At 39.3% G+C, this 19,557-nt stretch overlaps 1 protein-coding gene across 3 annotated transcripts in view; it reads left to right on the forward strand.

The window, feature by feature from the left end:
- The window catches only part of NBEAL1 (neurobeachin like 1), a 135,880-nt gene that overhangs the window by 29,325 nt on the left and 86,998 nt on the right, over window positions 1–19,557 (forward strand). For 2 of the 3 annotated variants that reach the window (XM_048870377.2, XM_048870378.2), the window contains exons 7-11: window positions 7,222–7,304; window positions 9,752–9,837; window positions 11,893–12,199; window positions 13,436–13,542; window positions 18,091–18,177. In XM_048870377.2, coding sequence (XP_048726334.2) covers window positions 7,222–7,304; window positions 9,752–9,837; window positions 11,893–12,199; window positions 13,436–13,542; window positions 18,091–18,177 — 670 coding nt within the window. The remainder of the gene's footprint in view (window positions 1–7,221; window positions 7,305–9,751; window positions 9,838–11,892; window positions 12,200–13,435; window positions 13,543–18,090; window positions 18,178–19,557) is intronic. The other variant, XM_048870379.2, reaches the window with a different exon arrangement.

Genomic DNA, 19,557 nt, shown 5'->3' on the forward strand with positions numbered 1-19,557 from the left:
GCATTATTGTGGTATTCATTACCACAGTATCAAAACAAAATTTAAAAAGGCTCTGCATTTAGTTGGAAGCTGTTGCACTATGACCTCCATAGCTGAATCAAATATGTGCCCAATCTTCATCTGAAAATTTACTAGTAATAATTTCTTATAGTGGCTTTCCTGGTTTCCCAGAAAATGGTGCCTTATGAATCCATCAGTTTTTCCAAGGGATAACAAAATTTCCCTAATACAGCTGCCCAAAATATGGGGAAAGGAAGGAGATAAGTGGAGGAAAACAATAGAGAGCTCCTTATCAAATAAGATCCAGTCAACGGAGACCTCAGGCCCTGAGAGGAGTTCTAGTGAGGCTCTGAGTACTTCAAGAACCATGAAGCATGTTAAGACTCCAACTAAGTCCCATACCTCAGCAGAAAAGGGCTTAGTATGAAAGAATACTAGTACTAAGAGACGAGCTTCACTGGAATCAATCAACTGTGGAAAATTTACCTTTCAATGGCCAGAAGCTTTTTGCAGATTCTGTGGATGACTCACTTCATAACCTACTCTAGGGCAACGCTTAGGTCGTTACGGATATACATGCCTGCAAAAGGAAGTTTAGCATGTCTCAATCAGCACAAAGATCCTGCCCTGCTCTATTTTCCACCTTCCATAGGCCACTGGAATCACTGGCTTAAGAGGCTGAGGTTTTCAAAGAAAAAGCCTGCAACTACCTTGACTGCTTTATCTCAGCCTTTACCATCATGCGAACGCCAGTTTTGCTGGTTTGGTCATGAGACCAGACCACCCAATTACTAGGTTTTATCAGCTGCACGACACAACCCCCTTTTCTCAATTTGGTCACTGCCTCTCTATTTCATCAAAGATGGGAAGGTATAACACTGGACAAATGAGTATTGGAGGCCATTACTTCAGGTTATACTATCCAATTTACCTCCACCCTGCCGTTTCAACCCCTTTCCCCATCCCTTTTCAGGGACCTCTCTCAGAGCAGTTGCTGACCCAGGAGATCTCATCGCTCCAGAGTCTAGGAGCCATAGAGCCAGTTCCACTTCAATACAGAGGAAAAGGGTTCTATTCAAGATATTTTCTGATAAGTAAGAAAAATGAGGGTTGGAGGCCAATAGTACGTCTCAGGCAATTGAATAAGCATGTCCGACATTTGAAATTCAGAATGGTTTTCCCTAGCAGTTATAATTCCCTTCCTGCAATTTGGCAACTGGTTTGTGACCCTCAACCTCAAAAATGTCTATTTCTACATAGTACTTCATCCTTATCACAAAAGATTTCTTCATTTCACTTTCAATTGCAATCATTACCCATACTGGGTACTACACTTTGGCCTTTCATCTGCCCCCACTGTATTCTCAAAAATCATTGTAGTCATAGCTACATACCTCTGTCATCTAGGAATAACTGTCTTCTCTACCTCAATGACTGGCTTCTCAAGAGTCGGTCATATCATGAGGTATGGTCAAGCAGTTCAAACAGGTTCAGGAAGGAAGGAAGATAAATCTCAAGAAATCGATCTTGACCTTCTACCCAACAAAATGTCTTTATAGGAGTGCTTCTGGATTCGATAATCGGCAAAGTTTATCTCCCACTCAACAGATTCCTTGCTTTAAAGAGCTCAGCCCTCAAGTTCCAGCAAGGACATGTCTGTAGCTGTAGGACACATGGCAGCTTGTGTTTTTGTGACACAAAATGCCAGGTTGCATCTTTGACATCTCCAGGGGTGGCTCAGTACTGTTTTTGTACCCAACAAACATATATATCTGTATCCAGTCAGGTTCTACAGTTAATCACCTAGTGGATGAATCCATCCAAAATTTATGCAGGAATCCTGTTCAGCTGGAATCCCCCTACATTCTTATTAACATTGGATGCTTACCTTTTTGGGATGGGGAGCCCATTTGGGCCCATGCACAGCCCAAGGCAAATGGTCACAACAGGAACAGCTCTTTCACATCAACCTGTTGGAATTAAGGGTTGTCAGAAATGCTTACCTCCACTTTCTTCCCTTACTCAAAATCAAGTCCAAAAAGATCATGCCAGACAACATAGCATGTGTGTAGTATATCAATCATCAGGGCAGAACACGTTCCCCCTCACTCTATACCAAAGCGATAAAGCTTTGGAACTGGCGCATAGCCAAGCGGAGAGTCATCTTGGCTTCTTACCTCCCATGGATACTGTTAGAAAGCTTATTCCTTCATTCTCCCACTTCCCTGGTCCTTCTCGCATGAACAGAGAGCAACAATACCCGAAGTCCGAAGGTGCAAAAAATTCGATGTTTATTGGGGTGAACTTCCAGCAAGCTTAAATACAAGTTCCTTTTTCCTTATTTTCGAATCCCAACTTACTTCCTGTTTGCCCCTAATTTATATAGTAATATTCTTAGCTATACCTTAACCAATCATTCTACTGAAATTTAACTAACCAATCCTAACATATTGTAACATGATTAGCTAACCAATTATATCCCACCACAATAATTAGATTACACCCAGCAAAATTAATTATACAGCAGACAGAAACAATCACAGAACCAGACAGAGATTATACAGACAAACAATAGCAAAGTGATTATAATGACAAAACAATACAGAAGTGAGGATTTCACATCCCAGCTATTGATAAGTGAGTTCTTGCCAGACAGGATGCTATCAAACTAAGTTTCCTTTTACATTTTCTAGGCACTTCCCTTTCTCTGGAGGTGATAGGAATACAATCCTGTCCTGATAGTGCCTGACAGCTCAATAGCACCTTATTTCAATGTGACTAGTTTGGAATGTGAGGAGGTGACCGGTCGCTTCCTAGCTTATGGCTGCCTCTGCTGCTTAGCCAAAGGCCTTAGCCTAAGAACAGGGCCTCAGACTGTCACAGTAAGAGAAGGACCTTACACTGGCAGACAGTGATTTTGATTCTTTCTTTTATACCTCTAACTCGCCAAGTGATAAGAATACACCTAAATTCTTAAAGTACAGGCCTTTACAGACAGGCCTGAATATCTATATCCTAACAGATACAGAAAACCATGGCAGATGACCTGAGTAGACATTTCTTTCCAAATGACGAATGGGAGTTGGACTCTCGTGTCCTCAACAAAATATTCCTAGCTTGTGGATTTCCAGAGGTCAACCTTTTTGCCATAACAGCAAACACAAAGTGTAGAAAATTCTGTTTTAGATGGAGATTCAATTCCCAATCTCTAAGAGACACTTTCCTCATTACATGGTGTGATGGGGTGTGCTTCCTACACTGGCCCTGCAAGATTGGAGTTAGGCCAGGTGGGCCAAATCAGCTAATTAGTCTGCAAATGGGAGCTTTAGGCTGGAGGTAGCTAATTAATGAGAACCTCACGTGTGAGGGATAGGTGAGGCTTCTACAATAGACAGGAAATTGGAAGCAGAGGAGGGGGCAGAAGTCTGCAGTCACTCCCTGGGAGAAGGAAGGAATGTTTGGGGGCTGCAGAGATGAGTTGCCTGAAGTTACTCCCTGGGAGAAGGGAGTGAAAAGACTGGCAAACCTCGGGGAGTGGTGAAGGCAAGGATTTATGGAAGCGGCTCAGGGAAAGGCAGCAAAGTGCAGGGAACAGACCTTGGCTGCTGTGTAGAGGATCCCTGAACTGGAACCTGGAGTAGAGGATGGGCCCAGGATTCCCCTGCCAGCCACTGCGGGAGTGGTATAGTGAGGCAGTGAAGGAGAAGACTGCCTGAGACTACTGGAGAGCAGGAAACTTCATACAGTTCCCCCCCTTTGTCCCCTCGGGAAGGGGGAAACCACAATAGCGTTTGGAGGGCTGAGTAATGAAGAGGACAGCTGCGGGTCCTGAGAGCGAGAGAGGGGCTACAGAGGAGAAGCTAATGGGATGTAACCACTGGAAGAAGCATTGGCCTCTCTGAGCTAATCCTTAGAACTGCCAGGACTTGGCGCCATCCAGTGGTGAGTAGAGCAACCTGTTACACATGGACAAAGGGTATTTTCTGTGCATATCCTCCAACTCCATTGCTCTTAAATGTCCTTAAGATCAGAAAGGACTAAACCAAAGGCATTTTGATTGCACCAACTTTGCCAAGAAAAGTTTGCTTTCCTTATTTCTTCAAACTCACCTCTTGCCCTCTGTGGTGGCTCCCGATCAAACCTCGACTATTGTCTCAGCTTGTGGGTCCGACGCTTTACCCCAGTTTTAACGTCCTGCAACTACAAGCTTGGTTCCTTAATGGTTCTCAGGCCTAGAGATCACATATTCATTGGAAGTACAAAAGATACTCTTAAATAGCCGAAGGGAATCCACTAGACATATTTACCTTCAGAAGTGGAGAATATATAACCTTTGGTGTAACTGGCACCTTTTTTCCCCCATCCGGTTGTCTCTTTTCTCAGTCTTGGATTACCTATTGGAATTGAAAAATTAAGGCCTTTCTGTGAGTTCCAGCAAGGTTCATTTCGCAACAGTAACAGCTTTCCGTATGCCAGTGGAAGGTTTCTAGGTGTTTGCTCATCCAACCATCACAAGATTCCTAAGAGGACTTATTAATCTTTTTCTGCATATTAGAGCCCCTGCACTGCTTTAGGATCTCAGCCTGGTTCTTAACTGTCTCATGAAACAACTCTTTTAACCATTAGCAATGTGCTCACTGTTACATCTGTCTATGATGAAGACAGCCTTCTTGGTGGCAATCACTGCTGCTTGAAGGATTGGGATGACTCTAATGGCAGACCCCCCCTTTACTTTGTTCTCCAAGGAGAAGGAATCCTTACAGCCTCATTGAAAGTTCTTACCTAATGCGTCTTCTGAATTTCATGTCAACCAAGCTAGTCACCTTCTGTTTTTTCTTTTTCCCTAAGCTGCATGAGTCTACACAAAAAGTCTGCTTTTTATATGCTAAATGTTGAGGGTGTTAGGCTTTTACTTGAACAGAGAGACTGCTAGACTCTTTGTTTCTGTAGCAGATAGGCCTAAGGGAGTGCCAGTCTGGCAGTCTCCGCTCAGAGACTTTCTGAATTGATCTCTGGATGTATTATTGCCTGTTACGGTTTTGCTGAGGTTACACCTCCCCTAAAAGTGACTGCATGCTCTGTTAGGGATCACAGTCTACATCTGTAGCTCTACTCAAAGATGTTCTGGTTGCTGAAATCTGTAGGGCTGCACCATGCTCCTCCTTGCCAGTGTTTTCCAACCACCAAGCCCTAATTCATGTTGCAAGATCGGATGTGGCAATAGACAACGCAGTTCTTTCTTCAGTAATGGACTCTTTTCTGAAACTCCCACCCCCTTAAAGGGTTACTGCTAGGGAGTCACCAAAAGTGGAATACCCGTAAGGACACTACTTGAAGACGAAGGAGAGATTTAGATAGTGGCATTCAGAGTACACTTATAAAGTTTGCGGACGTTACCGAACTGGGAGGGGTTGCAAGTGTTTTGGAGGATAGGATTAAAATTCAAAATTATCTGGACAAACTGGAGAAATGGTCTGAAGTAAATAGGATGAAATTCAATAGGGACAAATGCAAAGTACTCCACTTAAGAAGGAACAATCAGTTGCACACATACAAAATGGGAAAGGAGTACTGCGGCAAGGGATCTGGGGGCCATAGTGGATCACAAACTAAATATGAGTCAACAGTGTAACACATGTTTGCAAGAAAAGCAAACGTCATTCTGGGATGTATTAGCAGGAGTATTGTAAGCAAGACACAAGAAGTAATTCTTCCGCTTTACTCCACGCTAATTAGGCCTCAACTGGAGTATTATGTCCAGTTCTGGGTGCCACATTTCAGGAAATACATGGACAAATTGGAGAAAGTCCAGACAAGAGCAACAAAAATGATTAAAGATCTAGAAAACATGACCTATGAGGGAAGATTGAAAAAATTGGGTTTGTTTAGTCTGAAGAAGAGAAGACTGAGAGGGGACATGACAGCAGTTTTCAAGTACATAAAAGGTTGTTACAAGGAGGAGGGAGAAAAATAGTTCTTAACTTCTGAGGATAGGACAAAAAGCAATGGGCTTAAATTGCAGCAAGGGTGATTTACGTTGGACATTAGGAGAAGCTTTCTAACTCTCAGTGGTTAAGCACAGGAATAAAGTGCCTAGGGAAGTTGTGGAATCTCCAATGTTGGCGATTTTTAAGAGCAGGTTGGACAAACACCTGTCAGGGATGGTCTAGAATCTAGATAATACTTAGTCCTTCCTTGAGTGTGGGGGACTGGACTAGATAACCTCTCAAGGTCCCTTCCAGTTCTAATTCTATGCTTCAGACTCTGTGATTCTTATATTTTTGCAGGACACACGAATTCTGGTTTCATGCAACAGGACATTAATTGACACCACAGTTCACATGGTGGTCCTTCTCCATACTACAAAAGTATTTTCAAATTTAACATATCTAACGCATCTTATTGTCTCATTGTTTGTGCTTATACATTTTAAATGGGTAGGAGTTTTCACTCTCATAATGTTTTGTTTAATTAAGGTACAGAAGTTCACAATGAATCATAAGAATTAAATACTATAGAAACAATATTCTATAACAGTAGTTACCTGAATGTGTAAAATATGCAATTTAAATACATTTGTACATGCAAACAAATACATATCACATACCCATGTATTATAAAGGAAAAGACTGAACATTTATCTAGAGGGAGATTGATTGCAACTGATACACTTCAAGCTCTCAATGTCTTTCTCTGTTCTAAAAACTGAGCTATTTTTTCTGAATTGGTAGAAGATGGAAGCCAGAATGAACAGAGAGAAGTATGACAGAAGGAATCATTTTGGTTTTATGAGATTAAAATGCTAATATAATCACTGTTGAAATAAAAATGTAAGAGCAGTATCAGTGAGTAATTTTCCTTAAAATTACATTTTTTCCATAATAAACCCCTCATAAAGTTTTTTGCCCATTTTCAAATTGCATGGTGTAGAAATTTGGCAGTAAAGTTGGTGGCTTGGTTGCTGTAATTAAGATCAAATAACAGATTTCTCTTTTTAATAAACCAAAACCATATTGTAAATGTTAAGCCATTTTAAGTGTGGAGTAGCGAACACATGACTAGCTGTGCCTCAGTTTTCAGGATGAAAACACTTATTCTTTCTTTTTGATGTTGTGGGATAAAGATACTGTAGTTTGTTTCTGCAGTGTATTTATGACCTATGCAGAAATAAACCTTGGTGCCATCTCTAACTTCTCTCATGTATCATTATTTTGATTGTAGGCGACTCTTGAGTAGTGTTGAAAAGAGCAGACAGAAATATAAACCAGCCTCCCTCACAGTGGAATTCATCCCTTTCTTTTACCGTAAGTCCTATTGAAAGTGTGTGTGTTACTGATTACCTTTCAAGGACCATATTTCTTGGTGCCGTAGTTCTAGTCCCACTGTAAACATTTGATAAGTGCCAAAAGCCACTTGCTTCCTTTCCAAGGTGAGGGCTTATTGACGTTTGATCTACCTCTTTTTGTACCAAAGAATTTGGCTTTGTTTGGAGTGCCATCATGCCATCATCATCCGTGGTATTGTGGACTTTCTTAGTGTGGATCATTCAAGCATTTTCATGGTGCAGCGTACCATATTTTAACAAAGAAATGGTCTCATGGCTCACCTACTGTCTCATTTGCTGTGGCACATGCAACCTGCCTCTAGGACATACAGTAATTGTAGGACACTCTACAAAGTTTTGTCCTGTCCTTCAAAGGTAGGAAGTACTATGCAAAAGAGCTTTGTGGATGAATGGCAACAGAATGTCCTGAACTCAACGCTCTGAATTGTTAAATGCGCTCAGCTGCATGCGGCCAAAACATTTGTTGATGTCGCATAACTGCCAATAACTGCCTCCTCTGTTAGTTTGTATCTACTGAGAGATGGAACCTCCCATGTTCTGTTCTTGTCCGAGCTACTTTTTTTAGTCATCTCTTAGGCTTTGTCTACACCAGAAAGGGTTTGCATGACACAATTATGTCAGCAATGCAGGTGCAGCTTGTATCAGCAAATATAGTTATTTTGCTGGTATAGTTTATATCAGTTCCCCAAACAAAATAAACTGTACTGGCAAAAGGACACTTTTGCTGGTACATCTGTGTCTACCTTAGCGCTTTTGCCGACATAGCTGTGTTGGTTGGGGAGGGTGATTTTTTTCACATATCTACCTGACATAGCCATGCTAACAAAACTTTTAAGTGTAGGCCAACTGACTTCAGCCTTCTAAAACAGTTTTTTTCTCAGATTTTGTTCAGATAGTTCTTCCTATTAATAACTTACAACAATAAGGTTTTTCTTTTTATGCATAAATAAGAAAATGATATGCTATACATGAAAGTTTAAAAAAAAAAGCTGTATATGCAATGGATGTTATCTCCCTGTTTTAGGCCCAGATTCAGGAAAGCCTCTTTATTCAGGACAGGGGAGACTGAATTGAATCCATTGGCGCTTAAGTGCATATCGAAGTGCTGTCCTAATTTGGTGCCTTAATGAATGCTCCCTTACATTTCTTTCTGATAATAAAATCAATAAATCCTTGTGAACAAATCTCCGCTGTTGCCCAGTTCATTTATCCACCCATCAAACTTCCTTGAATAGTTGAAGATGAATTTTGTGTTTCTTCATTTCTCATAAGAAGGAATTGATGGTATAGGCAGTTACTGTCTATTATGCCTCCCCAGCAGGTAAGAGGAACAACTGGCATATGAGTCATATTCTAAGGTTGAGGTGTTTCAGCCTAATTATGGGCAGAAACCATGTATTGAAGAAAGAAAAGGAGTACTTGTGGCACCTTAGAGACTAACCAATTTATTTGAGCATGAGCTTTCGTGAGCTACAGCCCAGTGGCTGTAGCTCACGAAAGCTCATGCTCAAATAAATTGGTTAGTCTCTAAGGTGCCACAAGTACTCCTTTTCTTTTTGCGAATACAGACTAACACGGCTGTTACTCTGAAACCATGTATTGAAGAGTGGGGATCTGGTATAAATGCTACCTTCTGTAAACAATGATTGCAGGTAATTCTTTTTTTTTTTTTCTTCTTTTTCTTTGTATGTATGGCAAAATGCACTAGTATGTAAGAGCAAAAGAGACTGCTTAGAATGAATGGGAGAAATAAAAATAGCTACCAACACTTCATCAGGTTGGAGTACTTCTCCATATACTGTTAAAGTGGGCTGATGGTTTTAGTATATGCTTGGCACTAATGTTAAGCTAGTTCCTCTTACATAGACGTGTTTTTTTATTTTAGCCTGCATTGAATTATTCTAGTATTTTTAATTTGTTTTTTGTTTGACTATTTAGGCTCTTTAAAAGTGACATTTTAACTGCTGGCTTGTGACATTATTGGAAGTTTCTTACAGGGCTAATTCCAAACAAAATAATCCTTTGTGGTTTAGGTTGCAGCTCCTCTGTGTGTCTATGGTTATTGCTATAGCAACAAGTTCCAGGTTAACATTTACTGCTCAGAAAAATTCCTAAGGCTGTTTGTAAGTGGTTTATGTCAAGTTACGGTATGAACAAAGATGCAGGAAAAGGGAACTGTGAATACCACTATTGCAATCAATAGTTTTCCCAGTGACTTTATAACCGGAGCAAGATCAGGCAGTTTGGGACTGTTTCAGCTGCACTGAAATCAGTGCGAGCCTTTCCATATTGGATTTTTTTAAGCCTCTTTATAAGTGGTACTTCACTTTCTTTTGAGGAGAGAGATTAAAAGATATGAGTCTCCTTATTTTGGGACACAAATCACTTTTTCTCTTATTTCAATAGAATGCTTTCAAGAAAGTGAACATCTCAAGGAAAGCCTCAAGTGTTGCCTGCTACATCTCTTTGGAGCCATTGTGGCTGGTGGACAGGTGAGGAGAATATTGGAAAGTATTATAAAGTAATCTCAGCTATTACAACCTGTAGGGTTCATCTTCTGTTCCTCATGAAAACTTTATGGTTTATGGATTATAGGGTATCTATCAAAAGACAAGAGTGTATTGCAGAACAGACTGTATCAACAATATGAATATGGATTAGTTGGTTGTGTGTATTACTAGGATTGGGACTTCATTGTGCTTAGTGCTATGTTAGACTACTAAGAGACAGTTCCTGCCCCAAAGAGTAGTCTGGAGTTGTAATAACTGTATGCACGTGTGTATATGTGTCCTTCTTCCATGGACATAGCTATCGCCTCTCGTGGAGGTGAATTAACTACACCAACGGGAGAAAATCTCCTGTTGGCGTGGTAGCATCTTCACTGAAGTGCAACAACAGTGGTGCTGACACAGCGTTTTAAGTGCAGACCCGCCCTAAAACTAAATATGTTTTTCTCTGCTGGCACAATGAGCATAGTGTACTAAATTAAAGAAGTGTTTATGTCTGCTCGGTGCCAAGAAATTTAGAAAGGAGTACAAGAAAAGACTGGAATTGCAGTGTGCTTCCACTAAATCATTTGGTCTGGCATTACTGAGGAAGGAATTTGAAGTATACCTGTGTAGCATAAGTGGCACAGAATATATGTGTGGGAAAGGGAAATGAGATCAGATGAGGAGTGGGATTAATCACTGATTTGGATTTGATTTGAACATCAGTCTCCTGTTCAGAATTTCTTGGATACAGCTTTGAAAAAAATGTTGCTGTCTGATTATGTGATGCTATAATGTGTCATGCCCATTCTGTCAAGTCATGTGATAAGTATTCAAAAGCAGCCTGCTAGCCGGGGCTTGGCGTGAGTGAGCACCATTTTAATTTTTTTTAAATAACTGACAGGAGGGAGGTATGGGAATTTCTTCTTTCTGTGCAAGTCTAGTCCAGTACAATCTGACTGCAAATTATAAGACGACACCTGTCGAGGCAGAATAAGGCACTTTGATGCTTACCCGGTTTATCTTGTAAAAGGTTAACAGAGAGCACTGTGTCTTTAGAATAGTAACCCAACCTCAAACAAAAACACCACCGGGAGCTCTGGAACAATGTGCAGAACAGAAGAGGCCTTAAAAAGAAAATCAATTCTCCTTGAGCAAAGAGAATTTACATGGTCCTTGCTCACCACTGTAATACAGTATGTACTCCAATCACAGATAAAGATTGCTCTGGGTAATACAGGAAGGCTAGTGTTCTTAAAATGTTTATCATTAGTTAATTTTGTTTTAGGTTAAAATTCTGAACTAATTAAGAAATTTGGGGATATGTGCAAATGGGAGTCTGTATGAAAGTCTGAACTTAAACTGTACTCTAAATTCTGCTATGGCAAAAGACGTTTTCCACAATAGAATATGTATATTATCAGTATCACTTTGAATAATTCAAATGCATACTAAAATTAAAAGCCTGTAACCAAAATAAGTATCCCTTTCACATTGAAATCAATGTATATTAGACATATGGCTAAAGAATATTAATTTAAAAACAGGAGAAAAAAAATCCTAATCCCCCTCTACCCCACTCCAAACCGTGCTATTTCACCTTTAAGGTTACAGATTTAAACACCAAATAGTCAAGATATGCAAAAGCTGAGGTTTAGACATTGCATACATTTATGTATAACATGAGTGGGTTAATATTACTAGAAAATTTTTATTGCATTTCTTTCAGAAAATTTTTATTAAAATATGTAACCCTAATATGTCATTAACAGGGTTTTTTTGTCTGTACATACATTATGTATTCACGATATATAAATATATGCTTTGAAGCCATTAGGCCTAATTGAGTAGAATGACCAGGATTTGGCCCAAAATTTATATTATTCAACACAATCATAGTTGACTGAGGAGCTAAATTAAAAATGCTCTTATTAGTACTATGTTTATTAGAGTTCAGATATCTTGCATGATGCAAAAATGAAACTTGTTGATTTTAAGTATTGGAAGAGGCTAGATATCCTCAGATTAAAGTACAATTCTTTTTATTGTGGATTTCAGAGAAATGCTCTTCAAGCCATATCTCCTGCCACCATGGAAGTCTTGATGCGTGTTTTGGCAGACTGTGACACTTGGGATGATAGGGATCCTGAGGAAGTGAGCAGGAAGGCAGAGCTGACTCTTAAGTGCCTGACAGAAGTAGTGCATATCCTTCTCACCAGTAGTTCAGACCAGCGGCAAGTGGAGACCAGTACCATACTGGAGAACTACTTCAAGTTGCTTAATTCAGACCATTCAGCATTGCCTAACTCCAGGAGATCCAGGCAGTGGGAGAATAGGTTCATTGCACTACAAATCCAAATGCTGAGTGAGTGATATATCCGGACAATTCCTCTAAATCTGTTTTGTTAAAATTTTCGTAATTTTTTTTAAATGAAGTGATTTAAGCAAGTATAAGTATAATTATTCAAGTGCGTTTTCTCTGTTATTTAGGTAAGAAATTGAGAATTTTTTTGTTGTTGAAATTGATTCAAATATGTTCCAATTTGCTTTTAATTCAAAAAAATATTAATCAGAATGTACTGGTTACTTTTTGGCTTAAGGATGTCAGCCTACAAACAGTTTAGGGGCAACAAAAAAAGATCAGAAGATCTAGTACCTGTTATGGACTTCCATTGAGAAGTTATTTGACAACAACTTCCACACAACAGTATCTGGGAGATTTCAGTTAACCCCTATAAAAGGGATAAAAAGGGAATACCTGGAATATATGAGCGATTCCAATGTGGTAGCTATTTGTAATTTTTAGTTGTGTAATTGGAATTATTGCATAGAACCACAGAAATATAGGACTGGAAGGGACCTTGATAGGTCATCTAGTCCAGTCCCTTGCACTGAGGCAGGACTAAGTTTTATCTAGACCATCCCTGACAAGTATTTGTCTAACTTGTTTTTAAAAACTTTCAGTGATGGAGATTCCACAACCTCCCTAGGTTGCATACCTTAGATGAGACAATAGTCTTAAACCATAGGATATAATTCATTGGTTTGCATTCATTTATGATTTGTATTTTTTAAAGTTGATGTAGAGAATGGGAAGACGTAAATAAGGGCATTTCTTGCCCACCAATACTTTCATTTTCTCAATGTTTTGATATCCGTGTGAGATGATACTGACTGTTGGCAAATGAAATAGGACTGCTTCAGAATGTTGAGGAATAACTGGCTGATGAGGAAGCAAATATTTATACATGTTTTAAATAAGAAGGCATGCTTTTTATATACGTGCAAATGACAGTGATTTTTAAACTGAGCCTCAGAACAATTGAAGCTATTCTGTAGCTGAAGTTTCCTCCAGATACACAGTAGACTACATGTTGGTTTCTGCTGCTTCAGAATGTTTTGCTCAAGGCCTGGTGTTTTATGCTGGAATTCACTTCCTTGTTTATCAAAGCATTCATCATTTTTTAACTGCTTCTCAGTGCATAAAATTTTTCCATGGAGCCTTCTATGTAGTGTTTCTAAATTTGTCAACAGTATAATGTTAAAAAAAATGCTTAAAGATTAGTGTAACTATTTATTTTTGTGATTTTTATTTTGATAGACGCCATCACAGCCATGTTAGACTGCACTGATAGGCCTGTTCTGCAGGCCATTTTCCTTAACAGTAACTGCTTTGAGCATCTCATCCGATTGCTGCAGAACTGCAAGGTACATTTTTTCCATAATTAATAACTTCTTATTTCTGATCTCAGCAAAATGTCGTGCTTCTTGTAAGAGTTCTGCTTTGTAAATCATCTTTGTGTCTTGGCTCTAAATTAAATATAATCCTTGTGAGTATCAAGTATGACTTGTACCACTGACCTGGTGAATGTTTCAGAAGCTATAAATATGTGTAATTTATGAAGTAGAAGTACATCTTGTCTTCAAAATATATTAACCATAATAATACAATATGCTTGTATTGATGATAAGGCACTAAGTAGTGAATGCTCAAATTTCTCTTTGAGAAATGCCTGTATATACTCCTAATCCGTCTCTAACTTTTGTTTAGCTTGGTGTCAAAATCAGTCTTTCATACTATGAGAAGTCACTTATAACTGTTAGCAGATGGTGGATTGATTTCTAATTTCAGGGATGCATTTCTCCATTTCATAGAATCGTAGAAGATTAGGGTTGGGAGAGACCTCAGGAGGTCATCTAGTTCAACCCCTTGCTCAAAGCAAGACCAACTCCAATTAAATCATCCCAGCCAGGGCTTAGTCAAGCCGGGTCATAAAAACCTCCAAGGATGGAGATTCCACCACATCCCTAGATAACCTATTTCAGTGCTTCACCATCCTCTAGTGAAATAGTTTTTCCTAATATCCAACCTACACCTCCCTCACAGAACAAGGAGTGAAGGTCTCAAGTTGCAGTCATCTACCACCACTGAGAACAGCCTAGCTCCATCCCCTCTGGAACCCCCCTTCAGGTAGTTGAAGGCTGCTGTCAGATCCCCCCTCACTCTTCTCTTCTGCAGACTAAATAAGCCCAGTTTCCCTCAGCCTCTCTTCATAAATCATGTGCCCCAACCCCCTAATAATTTTCATTGTCCTCTGCTGGACTCTCTCCAATTTGTCCACATCCTCTCTGTAGTGGGGGGCCCAAAACTGGACGCAATACTTCAGGTGAGGCCTCACCAGTGCTGAATAGAGGGGAATAATCACTTCCCTCAGTCTGCTGGCAGTGCTCCTACTAATGCAGCCCAATATGCCTTTAGCCTTCTTGGCAACAAGGGCACACTGTTGACTCATATGCAGCTTCTCATCCACTGTAATCCCCAGGTCCTTTTCTGCGGAACTGCTGCTCAGCCAGTCGATCCCCAGCCTATAGCAGTGCATGAGATTCTTCCATCTTAAGTGCATGATTTTGCACTTGCCCTTGTTGAATCTCATCAGATTTCTTTTGGCCCAGTCCTCGAATCTGTGTAGGTCACTCTGGACCCTATCCCTACCCTCCAGCATATCTACCTCTGCCCCCAAGTTTAGTGTCATTCGCGACTTTACTGAGGGTGCAATTCATCCCATCATCCAGATCATTCATGAAGATGTTGAACAAAACCGCCCCCATGACCAACCCCTGGGGCACTCTGCTTGATACCAGCTGCCAACTAGACATCGAGCCATTGATCACTAGCCAGCTTTCTTAAAAAAAAGAAAAAATAAATCAATCACTGGTGTTCAGTTGCAAGGGTTTCAGAATATTTGGTCTGAATTCCTGCATAGCTGAGATTAGGAATGAGTTTAATTGGTTACAAAATGCTCTTCTTGGACGCCTTTTCTTTCTAGAAAGGACATAGTATTCATATTTCCTACTTTCTCTGGTTCCATATTAATTCCAGATGACCATTGATTGTAAGCCAGTGCCTTTCACTGAAGTTGTTATGCTTTTATAAGATAAATTTTTCCCAAATAGAAAAGGACATAAATATGAATACTGCTTAACTTCCTGGAGTTTTATATTTCATTTCTATTTTGTCTTCACAATGCATGTTGTTGACGTGGCTGTATTGAACACTTCTAGATAATTTCATGCTAGCTAGAAAGTGTGAATTATTGTACAATATTCCATTTAGTTAGAAAATATTTGAATGCAACAGTACTTTAAAATGCCCACGTGTACATTTTGACCTAGTCTTTTTTTCTTTGATTTAAGTCAGGGACAAAATTCTGATTGACTTCAGTGGGAACCGCATTGAGTGTGTTGTATAGTTTGTGTTTTTAACTTCTTTTAAAAGTACTTTATTTGTCCTTTCCAATGTTTTTTTGCACTTCCTTTTGGGAGTCTGTACCTGTTTCTCTACTAATCTTATACTCTTTGCAATGCTGCTGTAAAAGAGAGATTTATGTTGTTCTAGTCTGATTCTTACATTATCATACAATGGTATTATTTAGCTGGTTCATGGGCACTCTAGGCCTGCTCCTACTCCCATTGACGTCAAACTCCCATTGACTTCAATGCCAGCAGTATTATGGCCTATGTTTTAACCATTCTTCTCTCCTTGAATTTCACTCTACCTTTTTGTCATCAGAACTGTTCACCAAGTTACATCTCTGTATTGTATATTGGCTTGTATATTACTATTATTATTACATGGAGGGTTTCTTTGGTGTTGTCAAATTTGTGCAAGTGGTTTGCTTTTTTACACTCTGAATGACCCCAAGGACAGGGTCATGTGTTTTCCACAAATAGTACATTGCTCTTCAAAGGCTGACAACAAAGATGAAGTCAGTTGTAAGGTTAGTACATTTCTTTTGTCAAATGCCTCCACTAACAAGGTAGAATCTTGCTAAAAATAATTTTCCTCATTCTTGAAAATCTGTCACACTTCTGGGTTCGCTAGTGACACCCCCAGTGTATAACACCACAGATAACAGAAGAGTCAGCAGTTGTTCTTGACACAATAGAATGTGTTGTGTGTCTATGAACCTGGAGACCAGAAGACTTGCAGAGAGGGGAAGGAGTGAAAAAAGAAGTCAAAACTGATATCTATTGTGAATACTCCTAGGAGCCACATAATAGAGGCATATTTCTGATCTTACCTCAGAATTGTCTTCAGCTTTGCAGATCGTCTTCAGAGAAGATAGACGAACTTCAGCTAAAGAATTCAAAGCTTATGGAAGAGAGAGGTCTTCTCTTGACTTTTTTGGGGGGCTGGGGACCCTAATCATGAGGTCTTTTTTGAAAGCTGTTTGTCCACTTCAGATGTTGATCTGAAACCCAGTTTATCTGATCTGAAGCCCAGTTTATTCAGGAGTGTCCCCTGAAATGTTGAGGTAACTGAGGTTTCACTTTATATCTGTTGAAAGGGGTTTTATTCGTACACTAAGAACATCTGCCACCACTTCTTCATGTATCTTGAACATTTTATATTGATGGGAAACTTTGCTTAAATATAGATCAGATTTGGAGAATAGCAGTAGTTACTATGCTGAGCCTTACGTGGGCTGAAGAAAACATTATTATTCTATGAATCATCATCTGGATACAAGAATTCAAAACCAGAGAGAGCCATGTACTTGAGCATTTTAATAAATACATGGTTTTAAAATCTCTAGTTGCTTATTTTTCTCATTATATATCTGTTATGGGAAATGAGTTAGAATGAGTTTGTTTTTTCTGTGTCTATTCTTGCCTCCTGTTCATAATTTATCTTCAGTTGCTAATGCTCTAATTCTCTCAACATATTATAGCTATTCTGTAGTGTTACCAAAAGTATAACAGCTTTGGTCATGACAGATGCCTTTCAAACTAAGCAATGTTTCTAACTTTGTGGGGTTTTTAATACTTTTGTAACACAGAGTAGTATCTTTGATTGTTGTCTTGTGTTTGCCCTTGATTACTGAGTGGGGTTCCATATACTGAACACACAATCTTCAGTGAGCACAAAAGAAGTGGTTTTAAAAAGTAGTTTTTCACGTACCCTTTCATTTTTCTGATGGATATTTTCTCTGAAATGTGACAAGCTGTCAGTCTCCTCTGTTTTCAGAAGTCTTTTTTTAATTACTTGGTCTGATAAACTATGTATTTCTAAGAGCTTCTTAACTTGCAATCTAAAAGCAGAAGAGGGCAAAGCTTCAGAATAGATACAGCTTTGGGTGACTGAGTTAAAGTTCTTGCCAAGCTGCCAACTCATCTGGATGACTGAAAATTTCCCACCATCCTTCCAGTCTTGAAGATTGTGTCCCTCGCAAAGCTGCTGCCATCGCTATCTCTGGATTCTGAGTTGTTGATTTGCAGGCTTCCTTAGATTGTTAGTGTCACTTAAGTCCTCCTACAAGATGAAACATAAGTAGAGAAACTAGGAGGCTGTGCTTCCCCCTTCCCTTTGCGTTTCTAACGTCTTACAGTCGTCCCCCCTCCTTTTTTTAATGTGAATGTTGAGAGCCTCCAGTCCTGCACTTAGTCACCATGCATCTAAGAACACTGGGCCAATAACAAAAATAACTTGTAATTAGTACCATTTCCGTGTCTCAGCAATTACATCTTTTGTTTTTTTCTGGAAAACAGAATAAGCTAATGAATATTTAACAATAGTTTGATGTAATATTGGAAGAATTAACAAAAGACTGATATTTGTTAAGAATTGTGTAACTCACCAGTGTGAGATCATGTATGCTGTATGTGAAACATAAATTCATCCCAGGCTTCACGATAATAGCTGCAGGTAATGTTTAATATTCCTCTTTCCGTTATTCTTGTCTCTGTTTCTAACAGCTGTTTTTAAATGCTAACAATAAGGTGGCAGACAAGAGTGAAAAAGACCTTGCCAACAAATTACTGACCGAAATGAATGGGGACCAGGTACCTACACAATTTTGCTTCACTTGAAGCCAAGACAGAGTAGCACTCAGTGGGAAAAGTGATTCCTGTACTTTACCTTATCCAGATGGATGAATTCTGACTGCTGCACAGACCTATGCTTGTTGTCTTTGGAAAGTAATCTTTTATGATAAGCAAATTACACCCATGACTTCACATGTATGGAGATGCTTCAAGTTTTAAAAATATTAGGTACAAATTGTGCTCCTTTTAATCTGAGGAGGGTGAAGTACAGGAATAGAATCCCAGTATCAATGCTATCAACCTGGTGGTGATTTCGTTTTTTCTTTTTTGCTTCTTTGTCTCCGCACGGTGGTCTATTGGGTTCTGGGGCTTTGTTTGTGAATCTGTATGGTTGTAGTTGATGTCCTGATTCTTTGCTTGTCATCAAGAACAGATGTTCACAATACAATGGACAGGCTGAATGTGGGAGGTGAGAAGAGTCTGTTGTCTTGAATTTCCATTAGCATAATGGAAAACATCAAATGCAAATTCTTATTGTACCACTCCATATAGTAGTATGGAGGATGTTACTGATTTGTTCTCATTTAAATAGATAATGCATTGCTGAGCACAGGAAAGTATGTAGTCTAGAAATCTTGATTCTGTTTAAAATAGCCAATTCTATTGGTAACTCAGTGTGAGGATCTGCATGTAAACATTTATTCACTAACATTGTCTTCTGATTTTGACTTCTCATTGTCCAATATGCAATATAGTATTTCAGAGGCTGTAAAGTTGACCAGTGGAACTATGCAAATGAACAGACTCCATGTGACAAAGGGACCAGCTGGTATATGGCACATAATTTTCTGTTAATAAATTATCATGAAAAATATCAGTATTCAGAGGAATTAACTAATAGAAAACATAAAAGGGAAAGGATTATTTGAGACTCATTGGGTTTGGAAGCAGTGTTTCATCCTCTGGGATGGATGTAAGAGACGATGAAGTTATTGGACTGTGCTGGTATAACTAATCACTTCTAATGTGTGTGTGTGTTGCTTTGGTATGTGCAGGAGCCTGCACTGAGATTAAAATGATGATCATCTCCATTTGTTTAAAGAACTGATTGTCAGAAAGCTATACATCTGCAGTGCACACATACAGTACAAGGGGTTGGTTACTTCCTTTTCCTCCCTCCCTCTTGAGATTGTCCATTAACAGCATGAGGAAAGTTTGTACATTTGTCCATCAGAACCTTTTACTGTAATGTGTGTGAATGCTTCTTTCCTCTTCTTGAACTACATGGCTAGTTTTCTGTCATTGTGTCCTTTCTTGTAGGTTGTGGTGTCATGAAATCCATGTTGGTGGGGAGATGATTGTAAAGCATGTTAATTAACTTTGGTTTTCATCCAGGCA

Source organism: Caretta caretta, chromosome 11, assembly GCF_965140235.1.
Source record: "Caretta caretta isolate rCarCar2 chromosome 11, rCarCar1.hap1, whole genome shotgun sequence".
In the NCBI taxonomy this organism is placed as follows: Eukaryota; Metazoa; Chordata; order Testudines; family Cheloniidae; genus Caretta; species Caretta caretta.